The sequence below is a fragment of the Calypte anna genome, chromosome 5A (assembly GCF_003957555.1).
Source record: "Calypte anna isolate BGI_N300 chromosome 5A, bCalAnn1_v1.p, whole genome shotgun sequence".
Lineage (NCBI taxonomy): Eukaryota > Metazoa > Chordata > Aves > Apodiformes > Trochilidae > Calypte > Calypte anna.
Window position 1 is genome coordinate 31,225,037 of NC_044251.1, and position 15,104 is coordinate 31,240,140.

Genomic DNA, 15,104 nt, shown 5'->3' on the forward strand with positions numbered 1-15,104 from the left:
GCTGGATTTTATTAAGTAATGTCACTCATCAAGACACAGTTGGGTAGTTCCATGTTTGGAAAAGCAGGTTTCAGACTTTGTTCTGCTCCTTAAATCCAGAAAGAGCAAAGTCATGAAGTAAGATAGCACCCATGCAAGTACTTGTACAGTAGCCCCTCCTGCTCCACATATATCTGTAGCTACAAAATATCTCAGCATATTCCTAGCTTTTTGTTATGGTTATAAACTTCTTTGGAGTAACTGGAATCCAGAACTGATGCAGCCATTCAGGACCAGTTTCTGTGTCCTCTTATAATTGAATTAACTCTGTAAGGGAAAAGGATCTGGTAGTTGGTAGAGGCAAGTCTGTAGTTTTTAGAGTGCAAGGAGACTGAATTTTTCAGTTTTAACACCTGCAACCAAGGAGCCACAGTGTAGGATGGTATTAATTGCATCTGCCTTGGGTTTTACCTTGTAAATATTTGAATTGAATAAGTGTTTTTGTGCACGCACTCAAAACTATTTTTGTTATCTTTTAAATTTTATACTGTATTGATACCTTTAGTTGTGCAGACTGTATGTGCATGATTTTTTAAAACAGAAATATCTCAATTGTTTTCACAGCAAACCCAAGGAACCAATGTTCAGTGCAGGTAGGAACTTCTAAAATTTTTAAGCCTATAACCACCATGGTAACATAACATAACAGATTTTTTTTAGGTTGCTTGTTTGTGGGTTTGGTTGGGGTTTTTTTGTTGTTGTTGTTGTTTCTTTGGGTTTTTTTTGTTTTGTTTTTCTGTGGATGCTTAGGAACTGATATTGGGATTCTAAACCTGATACTTACAGGTTACTGATGACATGTATTTTAAAAAGTTGATCAGTTTTCACTCTCTAGTTTTTACTGGCCCAGTAGATTTATTTTACAGTTAGGATTATTTGTAAGAAGAAAAAGGTCACGTCTTCTTACCATAATATATCTTTAATTTCAAAGCAGTATTAAGGTTTTGTTACTTAAAGCTATGATGCTGTCATATTACTTTAGTCACTTAAGGCAGCCCTCAGCTACTGATACAGGATTTCTCATCTGTCTCAATGCCTTGTAACAAAATTTTTCAAATTACAAATAAAAAAGGTGGCTTGTTACTACAGATTTGGAATTCTAGATTTAAGTTTTCTACATATGTATGTATACATATAAAAGTGAAAGCAGAATTTGTCCTTGTAACTGCCAGTCAGCAGTTTCAAACTTTTGAGCAATCTCAATAAAAATACAAAGTAGAATACTATGCAGAAGAGTTATTTTTGTGTTACATTAGTGGTAGAAGAACTAAAGAGAGTCTCTAGCTGGAGGAAAAGGCTTTCAACTGTAATTATCCAACGTATGGCACGGATTACGGCTCAGTGTTTTGTCAAGTACCAGGCTAGCCTCCAGCAGAGTACAACTGGACAGCAGGCAGAGCAAGTATTTAGTGAGTTTATTGTATTCAAACACATCTTTATGTAGCCCTTCTGTCTCTGTCTCTGTAATCACAAGGGAAGCGCCGTGTGACACACTGCAAAGGTAGGCTTCACTTCCAAAACCTCATAGCTCTCAAAGCAGAATGGTATTGATGGGATGAAAGCTTGATGTTTAAAAAGCTATTTTCTAACTTGTGCACATTTTGCAGTTTAAAAAATTTCCTATTTCTTTTGAATGAAAAGAAAATATTACACCAATGTTACACAGGCTACTGAATTATAACCCTTAGGTGCACTATAATAATGGGTTATAATTTAGACTCTTGTGGAATTTTTCAGAATAATTTGAATTAGAAAAAGTATGTTGAGAGAGCTATATGGCAACACGTGGATGTTCACTGTGTTTGAAATGGTGTTCTGCACTTTTTGCTGAAAATTATTTAGAGTTTGCCCCTTTGGCTGTTTTGCTGCTAGCTTGACATGATTATAGAAGCCTTGGTTTTTCCCTTGCTTTTTTTTTACTGAGTAGGCTGTAGATTTTTCTGAATGTTGAATAAAGACACCTAGGCTTCCAACTAATTTCTCAGTGCTTTTTGCTCACTGTCATAAAACAGAGTTAGTTACATTTGGTAAACATAACATATTGTTTTCTAAAGCTCTAGCTAAACTGTAGAGTGCACATTTAAGATGCACATTTATGTCTGTGATACAAATACAGATTTGTCTTGCTTTTTAGAGATAGCCAAATCCTAACAATTTTTCCACTAATCAGAATCTTTCAGCTTCGCAATGCATCTGAAATTTCAGAAAGCAGTGTTTGTTCTCAAGGCAGAGTTCTGTAGAGTATCTCTGTCTCCTTGTGTTCTTTGTATGATTTTATGCCTGCAATCAGTAGTGATCTCCTTTGCAGATGCTATGTACATTCATCTGCCTTTTTATTTCAGTTCATTAGTGTTCATTTTTACAATTATTTTCAAAAACAATTTCAAATTTGCAAACTTGCAGATATTAAAGATACATTTGTCTAAAGGTTTCACCATTGGTCTGCCTTTGTAGCTTGACGACTGTCTGTCTTTAAATTTATTTTTTCCCATTTATCATTGCTTTCTTAGTTCTGAAAAATACAAGGGAAGGAATGTAGTTTGATTATGCAGATAATGTGTCTGGATTACTAAAAAAATAAATACAGATGAAATTATTATTACAATGAAATAAATACAGAGTATGATTTCTGTGCCTGATGTAGTCAGCCTCAGTCCCCTTTGTAGCTGAGAGACATTAAGAAGGCATCATTTATATACTTGTATATAAAAAAGTATAATTTACTCTGCTTGCTTTTGGACATCTACCTTAACTTGTGATTAATTTGTCCAAAAGGACATGTTTTTCCCTATGTACTCTAAAAAGGAATTTTGGCTAACTAGGCCATATAATTCCATGGTAGGAGTGTTATGAGTCCTGTAAGTGTCAGGTGATAAAAACAGCTCAGTGAATTAATCTTTCATTCATTCCCAGCTTTTGATAAGCTCAGTCAGGGGTTGTCATTGCTGAAAATCTATTACTTCCAGTGTACCAGTAGGATTGGCATGTGTTTCAGGCTCATTGGATAGATGCTTCATGTGCTTAGAAGTAGTGCTGTAATGCCCTGCTTTTTAATTCTCTGCCCTCTACAGTTTGTTTTTTTTTTACAATGCAGATCTGTTGGAATAGCTTTTTCAGACAATTCCAGTATTCTAGCATTTAAACAGGCATCTTAATCTCCAACCATCTGTCATCATTACTTCACCATTATTATTCCTTCTCAGCTTCAGTTTTCTATTTTCATTCTATGTGTGAATTCTATAAATGAAGAGATTTTAGAGAGCCCTTAGATGTAACTTTACTGTGGCAGATTAGGTAGATTATTTTTTTTCCCACATGAATCAGTGTAAAGGCAAAATACACATATATTTAGGGACTATAGCATAGCTATGAAGCTTATTTGTTCAACAGATAATTTTTATTCACTTCGTCAGCATTTGTAGTGTATGCGTATTTCCAATTAAAATAAAGCCTTAATTTTCAAATTTAAAAAATAGTCATTTAGTTGTAGTGATACATAACAATTCATAGCATAATTTTAACAGTCCTAAATTGTATAATTTTTTTTTCATTTACATGATTTTATTACTTCTGCCCTTCCATTTCCTCTGTGCCCACGATTATTCTGTCTAGTAATTCTACAGATATCACTGACTCCAAAACTGCTTGGTTCGCATGAGAACAAGGCTGAACTTGATCTGCCGATGAAGCAGCAAGAGCCAGCACGTTCTGAATCTGGACAAACTTCATCAGAAGTTCACAGGAGACCCACTTTGACCTTGCCAGTTCCCAAAAGTTCTAGTCAGACCTTCATGGCATTTCCCAGATCTCCTAGTTTTATAAGCCCCATGAAGTCCCCAAGTCAGTACTTCCAGATCTGTTATTAATCCCTGCTTTTCTCCCCCAGAAATATTTCTTACCAGTTCAACACATTACTTTTTAGTATTTTCTTCTAGAAATGTTTACTTTTGTCAGCCAGTTCAGTTTTTGTAGCTTCTCTCCTGTATGTCATTTTCTTTTCTTTCAATGTGCTGTCAATGTTGTCATTTCTATTTCAATGTTTAGTAATTCTTAAATCACATAACTCTTCTGCATGTACATCAGCATGATTCCATTTACTAATTGTTTGTGCTCCTTACTTTGAATGTATCTCTAACACTGTATCAAGTGTAAAGCATACCTTTACACTGAGATGCAAAGAATGCAACTGTTGGAAAATACTTTAGATGCTGATGCTCCGCTGTAAATATTGATTAAAAAATAAAATTAATTTTAAGTGGCACTTCTGCGTTAATTGTAATCTTTGACATTTCCCCTTCATTTTTAATATTTTAAAACCTATAACATTGTAACAATATTTTCAACAAAAAAAGTTTTTATTTCAATCCATTCAGTTTTCTAGTTCTTCCTGACATTGTTTAGTTCTCATTCTGTCGATCAAAATATTTAGAGGAAAAAAGGGAGTTGGTATGGTGAAAAAAATTCTGCTTAAGATTGATAAAAGGAAAAAACCCAACCCTGCTTAATTTCTAAGTTTGAGGTTCTGTAATTTTAATGCACCAAACTGTTAAGTGGAATTCTCCACTGATGGTTATTTTGTGTAACACTAAACATTTCTGACCTTTTGTAGAGGAAGGATACGTAAAAATGTTTCTTCGTGGACGTCCTGTTACCATGTACATGCCCAAAGAGCAAGTGGAATCTTACAATTTGGAAGCAAAAGTAGAACTACCAGCCAAGAGGCTTAAACTGGAGTGGGTGTATCCTTTCTGTGCTAGAGGACTACTAGAAATTAACAATTTCTTAATGATTTGCTTTAAATAATTTTTTTGAGCTAGAATATAGCAAAATTAATATAATTATTAATAGGGTTTGTTTAATTAGTGGAACAAGATTCCATTAAAACAGATGTTAATTTTCTGAGGTTCCTTTTCTACACCTTGTGAAGTACAGAAGTAATAAAATAAGAAAAATTTTGCCTGAAGGTTGTGTCTTAAGCATGCTACTTAGCTAAAGATTACACTAGGCATATTGTAAGAATGTAGTGAGCTATGATTATTAAGTAAAACAAGCTCAGTTTTTCTTGCTTATTCTCAGCAGTAATTTATTGTTTTAAACTGTTTTATAAAATATGCACCATTGTCCTTTAAAGCCATCCTATCTTCAACTTCAGTGCTTCAATAAGCACTGAACTGAATAGTGCTTTGCAATTTATATGTGGTTATCAATAAAATTGATGATATTATAAAAATAAAAGTTATATATATTAATGTAGTTATATTAATAAATAAAAATATATTTATTATATAAAAATGATATTACGTATAAAATAACATTTGGATTTAGACTTTAAACTGTTTAAGCACCATAAATAACAAACTACCAGAATTTTCTGCTGACTTCTATGACTGGACATATTTACAGAATTCTAACTTGAAAGAAATCGGTGTTTCATTAAATGCAGAAATTTTCACACTTCACTGAGAAAATATAATGTTTGTTTAAAAAAGAAATTAAATTTCATTTTTAAAATAATCTTAAAGTGTGTGATAAATGATTGAAGATGAAATATAAGCACCACAAAATCTGAGTCTGTTGATAGTATTCACTATCTTTAGAGCTCAAGTCTCCACAAGGATTCTATTTTAAGAAATTTTTTTTGGTCCCAAACAATGCAAATAGGAAGTTGCATTGTCCTTATTTAAAAGACAGGCTAAAATAGTCTTTTTTGAAGTTGTATGTGATTTCAGAATTCACAGAATTTCCAGAAGTCCCACTGTATTAACAAGAGATTAATGGCAGATTTAGTAACCACTCTTACTATTCCTATTGCAGCTGAGTCTGTCTGCCCCACTCTGCTAGAACTGCATAGATAATACATACAGAAATAACTGAAGATGAGTTAAAAAAAATCTACAATATTAATAAACCAGCTGAGATTAGAGTGATGAATACAGCTTGCAGCACTTTGCCATCTAATCGTAGAGGCTCTCAGCATAAATCACAACAGAATCAAATGATGTCTTTTTATACTTGTTAAGTGTCTTTTTTTTTTGAAGGCCCAAGGATGATAGAGTATAGTGTTAGGATGCTTGCTGAAACAACAAACGTGCTTAACCACAAAACAAAACAGATTGCCATTAGAAGTGTATAGATGGAAGCTGATGTTAGTATTTCAGATCATTATAAGAAGTGATAAGTACCAATTATTATTAATTCAGTCGCATTTTATCAGTTTATCATTTAAGCTTATTTAAATGACTGAATATTTACCAGAAAGAGTATTATTTTTAGTTTGAATATACATCTGCCTGTATACCTATCAGAATCCTAAAAGGTTATCTATTAATAGAAAGGTATGAATTAATAAAATGCTCTAGCTAACTCTGAATTATTATTGAGGAGGAGGCATATAAAAAAAAAAACAAAACAAAAAAACTAGTGCTGTTTTTTTTTTTCAGGTTTCTCAGATTTTTCTTTGCAGTTTAACCTGATCATTGTATCAATGCTTAAAAAGTTACACCAATGGCTAGGCATATAAAGGACTTATTAAAAAAAAAATGTAAAAAGAGAGAGAAGGTAATGCCCAATTTATAGACTACAATGATGGCAAAAAACCCCACCAAGCTGGGGGCAGGAGTGTAAAATAATTTAAGCAGAAAGGTGAAGATAGCTGAATATCAAGTGATATTGCAGCCACTCATTCCCAATTAAGTGGGAGAAGCTGAGCTGTTTGCTTAGAGGGTAAGAGAACTGCAGTGAGAGAAAACATCTTTGTAGAGGACAAATCAGCCTGGCTGTGGGATTTGGTCAGAAATGCTTTATAATGTAAGAAAGGCTGATAGAGAAACATGGTACTAGAGGTGAGATGGAAAATGGAAAGGGCAAAGCTGACTATGAGAAACAGAAGGAAGAAAATCTAATTCACACCTTTTAAAGGGTTTTTACAGTCATGGTACCCAGTATCTGGGCAAACCAAAAAAGGTTCAGATCATACCCGATATATTCAGAAATCGAGAAACAAAAATGTTGAGTGATGAAGTGTCAGGGAGGGCTGGAGCAGAGGAGGTAAAATTAAGGCAAGAAATCAGCTGTGGTGACATTGGGACAGGAATGGTGATCTGCATGGCTCTGTCTAAGACCAGCTCCCTTGGCAAGCAGGAGTTTGAAATAAAAGCTGTAGGCCAAACGAAAAGAGAAGGTCAAGGTAACATTCCCTGGAGTGCCAACTCGCCAAATCAAATTTGAAGCCACTGAATCAGAGTGTGGGAAACAGTGAGGAGAAGGAGATCAGCCCCAGGAGTTTACATCTGAGAAAAAAGGCTGATAGAAAAAACCCCAGTGTGTTTGACAACAGCAGTCATGTGAAGTGTTGAATGCAGCATTGTTCCCCACAGGAAGAATTGTAAAGAAAGGAGATTTTCCCCAAAGAATGTAGCATTTTCCATTTTATAGCTATTTTTATGCACAGACCTCTCTTCTTTATGAATGTCTGTATAATGCTTTTACTTCACTATTTAAAAAACAAATTAATTTGCTAAGCTAACTTAAACCAATAGTTCATTATTAACTTGGTAGTATATTGTTGAACTAGGAAATTTTTGTTTTCCTCAGTTGGAAATGGTATCTGGCCTCATAGAGAAAAATAAATTTAAATAAAGCATTGTCCTGCGGTCTAGAGTAGTAATTAACCTTTACAGATTCAGAATTGATAGTAAATGCTTTGTGATTTGAAGATATTAAGTGTTTACATGTCTTTGGATTTGAATATCTCAAACTTGAAAGGACTTTGCCTGAAATATTTCAGTTTGGGATTCCAAAAGCTGTATTTTTGAACAAACATTTTGATGATTAAGTGCACTACTTGCATTTATTAAAAAAAGATATTCTAACTCTTATCTAAATTCATAATTTAGATGTGGGATAACTATCCTTATTTCTCAGGTAAAGTTAACTACTTTTTCAGTTTATCTGGGTTAGGACTGACCATAGAGAGTGGTGCACAGGTATCTTTGTAATACCATAGAATTGGTGTTTCAGTATCTCTCCACACATTTATCACAGCCATTTTCTCCATATTGACTGAATTAGAGTGAACTTCTGCCAGGATTCTGCTAGAACTTTTTCTTTCTGCTCCTATAAAAAATGAAAACTAAAATAGTTGTTCTCCCTAATGACTCTTCAGAAGAATAAAACTGCATAATTTGGCTGAATTAACATTTGTTCTAAATGAGATTACATCTGGATTAATTCCAGTTATTTCATTGGATTAATTTTAGATTAGTATTGATATTACTAGCGTCAGAATCTGGGCCACTGCCTTTTAAATACTACAAAAATAAATTGGAACAGATGATGTAACCCTGTTACAGTTTCATATCCATCTGGCTGGTAATGCCCAGAATAATGAAATCAATCAAGCTGCACAAAGGATAATGCAATCAATCCTAATAAAATGCAGAGAGATGTACTGAATGACTTATTAGAGTTTCCATCAAGCCTAAATTTTAGTTTTAATTAGTCAACTGGAGTAAATGATAAATACACTTGGGACAAAATTAATATTGCCTTAGTCTGGCATTTAACAAATTCAAGAGGATAATAAAGGGATATTATGTCATTAAATCCTGTCTCCTTTACCATGTGTTTTCTGTAGGATGTGTAGATTTTCAGTAAGGCTGTGAAACACTTTAGTTCCCTTTACTGTAGGAAGGGAGGGAGTTCTGAAGGCTGCCAAGTGATAAAGCTGCGATCAAGACAAGAGATGGCAACTTCAGGAAGTAAAGGGACAGAGAACAAATTTTGGTTTTACTTATGTTTAACGATCTTCATTGGAAGGTAATGTTATTGCAGCTTGACCAACGTGCTAGCTATGGATATAGGGGCCGGGACTGCCGCAGTAATCTCTATCTTCTTCCGACGGGTGAAACCGTTTATTTCATCGCATCCGTAGTTGTGTTATTCAACGTTGAAGAGCAACTGCAGAGACATTACACTGGTCATAATGATGATGTGAAGTGGTAAGTCACCTAATAACCATTTTTTTTTTCTTTGTAGAACACTATTTGGGGGGTGATGTTTTGTTCCTTTGAAATGGTTTAAAAACTTTGATTTAACTTCTAAGTCTTGCATAGGTTAGATTCTTATGCTTGACAGTGTATTTGCAAGCCAAATAAAGATCTGGCTGCAGTCATGCTAAGGATGTCAAATATCTGTTATAGCTCTATCTAGTCAGCACACAAAGCAGCTGCCGTCAGGATGTGATGGCACAGACCTGAGGTTATCCAAAGATGTCCCTAACAGAGCCCAAGTTTGCTTTTGAAGCCTGTCTTGAAGTCTCTGCTGCCATGTGGGCTGTGCTATCTCATTTGGATGTGTCGGAATTTGCTGTACTGATCTTCTCCAAGTCACTTTTCTCTGTCTTAGTTGCTGACTGTTCCTCCTCACATTTACTTGTGAAAATTTGATTATTTTAACAAATACAGCTTTTCCATTTCAAATAGAGAAAAGTAGAAATCTTAATGTATAAATCCATTCATTTTCATTATTCTGGTTTTAGTATTATTTGACAGTAACTATTTATTTAGACTCTTTCACTTTTTAAGTAGAATTAAATTATTCATCTCACTTGGGTCTGGGAGCAGACACAGGTCCTTTAGGCTCAATGAAACAGTTATAAACGCATTTGCAGTCTTCTGGGTAGCCTTCAGGCATGTCTGCAACATGACAGATACCCTGCAAACTAGCCCTGAGCAGCCTGGCTTGTCTGCTGCCATGCAGATATACTAGCTTGGGATTCAGGGTAATTTTGCTGTGTTAGAGATTAGAGGAGGCCAGGTATCAGGAAATGTCAGTATCTTTAAACTGAAACCTAACTAAACATATAGTTTATTTTGATGGTATCTCTCTGCTTGATGAATGTAGCTGAAAAAGAGCATGCAGATTATCTCATGGGCCCTAATGTGTGAGGTTTTTAACTTGGACTTGTTCCATCCCATTTCTTTCTTTCAAATTTTCTGACTATTTAGCTATTTGAAAGCTTTCAGGTTTATTAGAAAGAGGATAACTTTCTACATTATAAAGCTCAATGTATTACTGCCACAGCTCATTTTGCAGGGCACTTTGCTTCTAGAACTGTATGCAAAGCAGCTTCAGTGAAAAAAAGAATTAAGAGAGCATTTGGGGAAAAAGGAGACTGTATTCCAGGCTTTAATACAAATTTTAGGGTTTTTTTTTTCTTTGGTGAGATTATTTAATATTGATCACAGTTTTTAAAATCTCAGTTTTAGTTTTAAATCAAAACTTCTAATTTCTGGTTCTTGCTTACTAAAGGCTTTTTTTTTTTTACCTCTTGAAAAATTTGTGAGAGAAGTTGGTATCACCCTAAAAGAGTCACTGAATATCTGGAGAGTACAGATTTAAGAGCAGTTCTGGAATGGATACACATATGTTTGCTCTGGAAGATTGTTGCTAGACAGCATTGGCTGTACTCACCAGCTTGCCATAACCTCTGACTAGAGATACCTGAGGTTCGAGAACTAGTGCAAACTGTAAACTTGTTATATGCTGCAGACACACTAAATCTAGGTGAGATAATTCCCAACATGAGTTAGACTGAGGCTGAGTTGATATAAATTTTGCAGTATTAGGGATTAAACAAATTACTGCCTTGTTGATGAGGGAATATTTTTTCAATTAAAGACACAAAAGTTCTTTTGTCTGTTCTGTTTTTCAAGAAGGCTGTTTATTACAGGCTTGAGTTTAAGTTTGATGAAATGATAATAGATAATAAATGGCTTTAAGTTTGGTCTCCTTTTCTTTTCTTTAGCCTGGCTGTCCATCCTGATAGGATCACTATAGCAACAGGCCAAGTTGCAGGGACATCCAAGGATGGAAAAGTGAGTGACCACTTTGCCAACATGTGATGGCTTGTTTCAGAAGAATCTGCTATCAAGAAGATGAATGCATTATTATTTTCATGTTACACTTAAACTGGTCTTGCATTTTAGGGCTGAACACAAGCAAAAATTAATTTTAGAGTGCCTGTGTTATGCTGTCCAAGTTACCCAGTTCTATTATCAAGGTCAGTCAGTGGTTTCTGGTTCCATTAATTAAATAGTCTGAAGGTAAATTTGGAGCTTGTTCAACAGAAGAAATGGGAAATGATGAGGCTACAAAGGAGACCTGAGAAAGCAGATGGGTGTGGGCAAAACAAGGAGAAGCAGCAGAGATCAAATTATACACTAAACAACTTCATTTCTCACACCATCTAGCAAAACCAAAGTACAAGTATCTACATCTTTGTTTTTTTGCTGCAAAAAGTAAAGTCTTACTTTTGCCATCATTTAGGCAAGAATATTTTTCTCTTTCTTATTACCTGTTTTATTTTAAAGCTTAGCTGTATGCTAAGAGTGTATGTGAACAGAGTAACAAGAGCATTGCTTCAAAGACCTAGGAAGAGTGAGAAAGAATGTCTACAAGCAGAGGCAAAAAACCCATGAGTATGCTGCTGATGTGACAGCTAAACCATTGCAAAATTTTTGGTAGTAAATAAGGAAAATAAAACTGCAATTATAAAATATAAGTTTGCATTACATAAACTAATTTTTATTGTGTGTTGGAGAAATATCTGGTATTTATTTTTTTGTGTGAAATATTTGTGAAGTAAAATCTAAAGGTCTGATGTATATGCTTGAGGGAAGAGAATTATTCAGGTAAGATTATGTAAAGGGATTTATATAACTGAGAGACTGAAATGACTTTGTTTTATTAGTTTGTTTATTTTTAAAGGTCAGTTTCACCACTTTCTAGCAAGAAAGACTGATGGCTGTTGCCATCAGTTAGGAAGGAAGGAAGGAAAACACAGCCTTTTTTAATTCAAAAGTTGCAGATACTCTGTTAGACGCCCTATCTTGAAAATAAAACTTAACCAGAAATTGCTTCCTGGGGTTGCCCTCTAGTGGGCTTACGAAGCATTTCTGTCTCCACGAGGTTCAGCCTTTGAGGGACTCTGCGGCAGAAGTCGTATAGAGGGGAGGGAGGGGGAATGACCCCCTATGAATTCATAAAGAATTCATCTTCAGCTGTTATGTAAGCCTAGAAATTCATGTTAAAAAATCAAGTTCTCATTAAAGTTGTAGAATTCTTTTCTAAGGCTATTTTTATGACATTGAATTTAATTGCATTTTAGAAAGTTAATTTGCTGGGGTTGTTTTTTCTTTCACTTGCTGTTTGATATTGACCAGAATTCCCTCAGTTGCTACAGTTTAAACTGATGATCTTGGACCTACCAGTGGGTCTGATGTTGCAAAGTCATCCCCAATTTTCACTTATTAAAGGATGTCTCAGTGACCATTAACTTTGGTGAATTAAAAAGAAATGTGAGTCATGACGTGCTGTTTCCTCTTGATAGTCAGTCCCAGATTTTTGGTCTAGGCAAAGTAATCAGCAAATTAATTATAGCATAACTGTGCTGACACAGTTGACTCTAGAGAAGTTCTGATAATTTTCATACTTTAAATTATATTAAAATTGTCATGAGGGGTAATGGTTTTAAGCTGAAAGAGAATAGATTTAGATTAGATATTAGGAAGAGATTCTTTACTGTGAGGGTGTTGAGACACAGTAAAGTGTCCAGGTTGCCCAGGAGAGTTGTGGATGTCCTGTCCCTGGGAGTGTTCAAGGACAGGTTCGTGGTGCTTGGAGCAACACAGTGTAGTGGAAGGTGCCTATGCTGGTATTTAAGGTCCCTCCTGTACCATTCTATAATTTTGTGATTCTAAAATGTTTTTGGATGTATTCTCATTTTTTTAAATCCTGATTTCCCCCTCTCCCCCCCCCATTGTTTCAGCTCTTGTTTCTGTATCTATTTTACAGCAACTGCCACCACATGTACGTGTTTGGGATTCTGTCACTTTGAATACACTGCATGTCATTGGAATGGGATTTTTTGACCGAGCTGTCACTTGCATTGCTTTTTCCAAATCTGTAAGTAAAGTAAATGAATACTGAGATTGCTTGCTGAACATGTCGTTGAAATCTTTCAGATTTAGCTTCCTTTACCAAAAGAAGGTTCCAAGGTAGAATTATTACAGGAATAAACGATTTTTTAATTTCTTACTGCATTCCCTGATTTGGACCCATTGTTCCTATATGAAGAACAAAATTGTTGCCCCAGTCCATAGCAGACCTGACAAGAAGTAGTTGGTTTCATTTTCAAAGAAACTCAGTATAATAGTGAGAAAAAACTTTCTTAGCAGTATAGATAATGATGTGTCATTTGCACTGGGATTTCCATCACTGAGTGTTTGTAAAGAAGTACCTACCTCATTCCTGATGAAGTTTATTTGAAGTGCAGTTACCTAGAGTTCCTCTTCTAGATTCCTTTTTAGCCCTACTTTTCAATGGTCCTGTAAGTTATTACTTTTCATGGAGATCTACGGGATCACTAAAAGCATAACAGTTAAAATGTAAATAGGGATAAATATTTTCTACCTACACAGAACAGTTTGATTGTTTTGAATGTGTACTTACATGTTTCTAATGTTGGCTGGTGGATTCATGAAAGTTTTCCATGTTTTGCCTCAGAATGGAGGAAGTAGCCTGTGCTGCGTGGATGACTCAAATGACCACGTACTTTCTGTGTGGGACTGGCAGAAAGAAGAAAAGTTGGCAGATGTCAAGGTGTTGCAATAAGATATTTTGTACTACTTGCTTGTATATAGATTTGAATTTCTTGGAATAAATTGTCTTTCTATATTTAATATCTTGAGCCCATTTAACACTTATATTTTATAAAAGGCAAAGAAAGGGAATATTTTCTCTCTCTGTTGAGGTTATCCCAAAAGATTGCTTTTTTACTGAAAACTGAAATGTTACTATTATAGTGATTCTAGAATTGATTAGAGAAAAATAGCAAGGGTAGGAGCATGTGCAGAAAAACTTTTTTTTTTTTTTTTTAGAACCTCTCATCTAACAGTTTTGAAGGATAACTAACTCAAAAAATCTAAAATCTTTTGACTTTGTGTTCTACTGAAGTATTAAAATTTTTAGCTTATAATTTTTCTTAAATCAGAGTTGATCAGTTAATCTAATTAGAGAGCCATTTCATATTGTTTGTTTTCTTTGAATTTTAAATTTTGATACAATATTTTTCTTTTTTCTTTCCAAGTGCTCTAATGAGGCTGTATTTGCTGCAGATTTTCACCCTACTGATACAAATATAATAGTTACTTGTGGAAAATCACATCTTTATTTTTGGACACTAGAAGCGAATTCCCTTATTAAAAAGCAAGGATTATTTGAGGTAAAATAAATTTTTTTCTTGATTTTATATTTGTAGCATTAATACATTCATACAGAAATAAGGGTTAAATATGGTTGAGTAAATCAAACTATCTAGTAATATTTTTCTCCCAGAAACTTTAGAGCTAAAAATTACAGTAATAAAATTTCTTTGCATCTTTGTCTATTTATTAATACTTAAAGCCTTTGGGATTTTGTGCGAGGTGTGGGATTCTCTTTGTCTCTGAGCATTCCTGGGCTTGTGTTAAAAGCTGGCAGGCCTTCTCTCTCTATCACAGAGGCCACCAACCTCACCTGATGCATCTTTTCCCCATGCACAGATTAACTGTTTAGACTGTAGGAACGTTTTTAACTCTTGTGTAGATATTTAAGTAATATTAGAATGCCATAAGACTTAATTAAATGCATACAGTTAAAATGAATGGGTTGTGTGTTGCTGTGAGTGTGTATTTTTCATAACCATGCAGAAACAAGAGAAGCCAAAATTTGTCCTGTGTGTGACCTTTTCTGAAAATGGTGATACTATTACAGGAGACTCAAGTGGAAACATTTTGGTTTGGGGGAAAGGTAAGACATGACTTAAGTTAATAGGGAAATTTTAATATAAAAACCTGAATTTTTACCTGAGTAAAATTTTACCTGAGCAAAGAAAAAGTACCTCATTTTAAATCAAATCAATTTTGGTTATCCAGAGTTGTTTCCCAAGATCAGTGCAACAGACTTTGTCTGGATTCTCCTCTACAAGCACATAAAGAACATATATACCTGACTGCTAGAGCAAC

General features: G+C 34.6%; 1 protein-coding gene across 1 annotated transcript in view; it reads left to right on the top strand.

Moving 5' to 3' along the window:
* Positions 1 to 15,104, top strand: part of EML1 (EMAP like 1) — a 77,477-nt gene that overhangs the window by 43,220 nt on the left and 19,153 nt on the right. Inside the window, 8 exon segments of the mRNA XM_030452431.1 lie at positions 604 to 632; positions 4,649 to 4,778; positions 8,889 to 9,038; positions 10,847 to 10,916; positions 12,895 to 13,005; positions 13,606 to 13,701; positions 14,189 to 14,323; positions 14,790 to 14,889. Coding sequence (XP_030308291.1) covers positions 604 to 632; positions 4,649 to 4,778; positions 8,889 to 9,038; positions 10,847 to 10,916; positions 12,895 to 13,005; positions 13,606 to 13,701; positions 14,189 to 14,323; positions 14,790 to 14,889 — 821 coding nt within the window.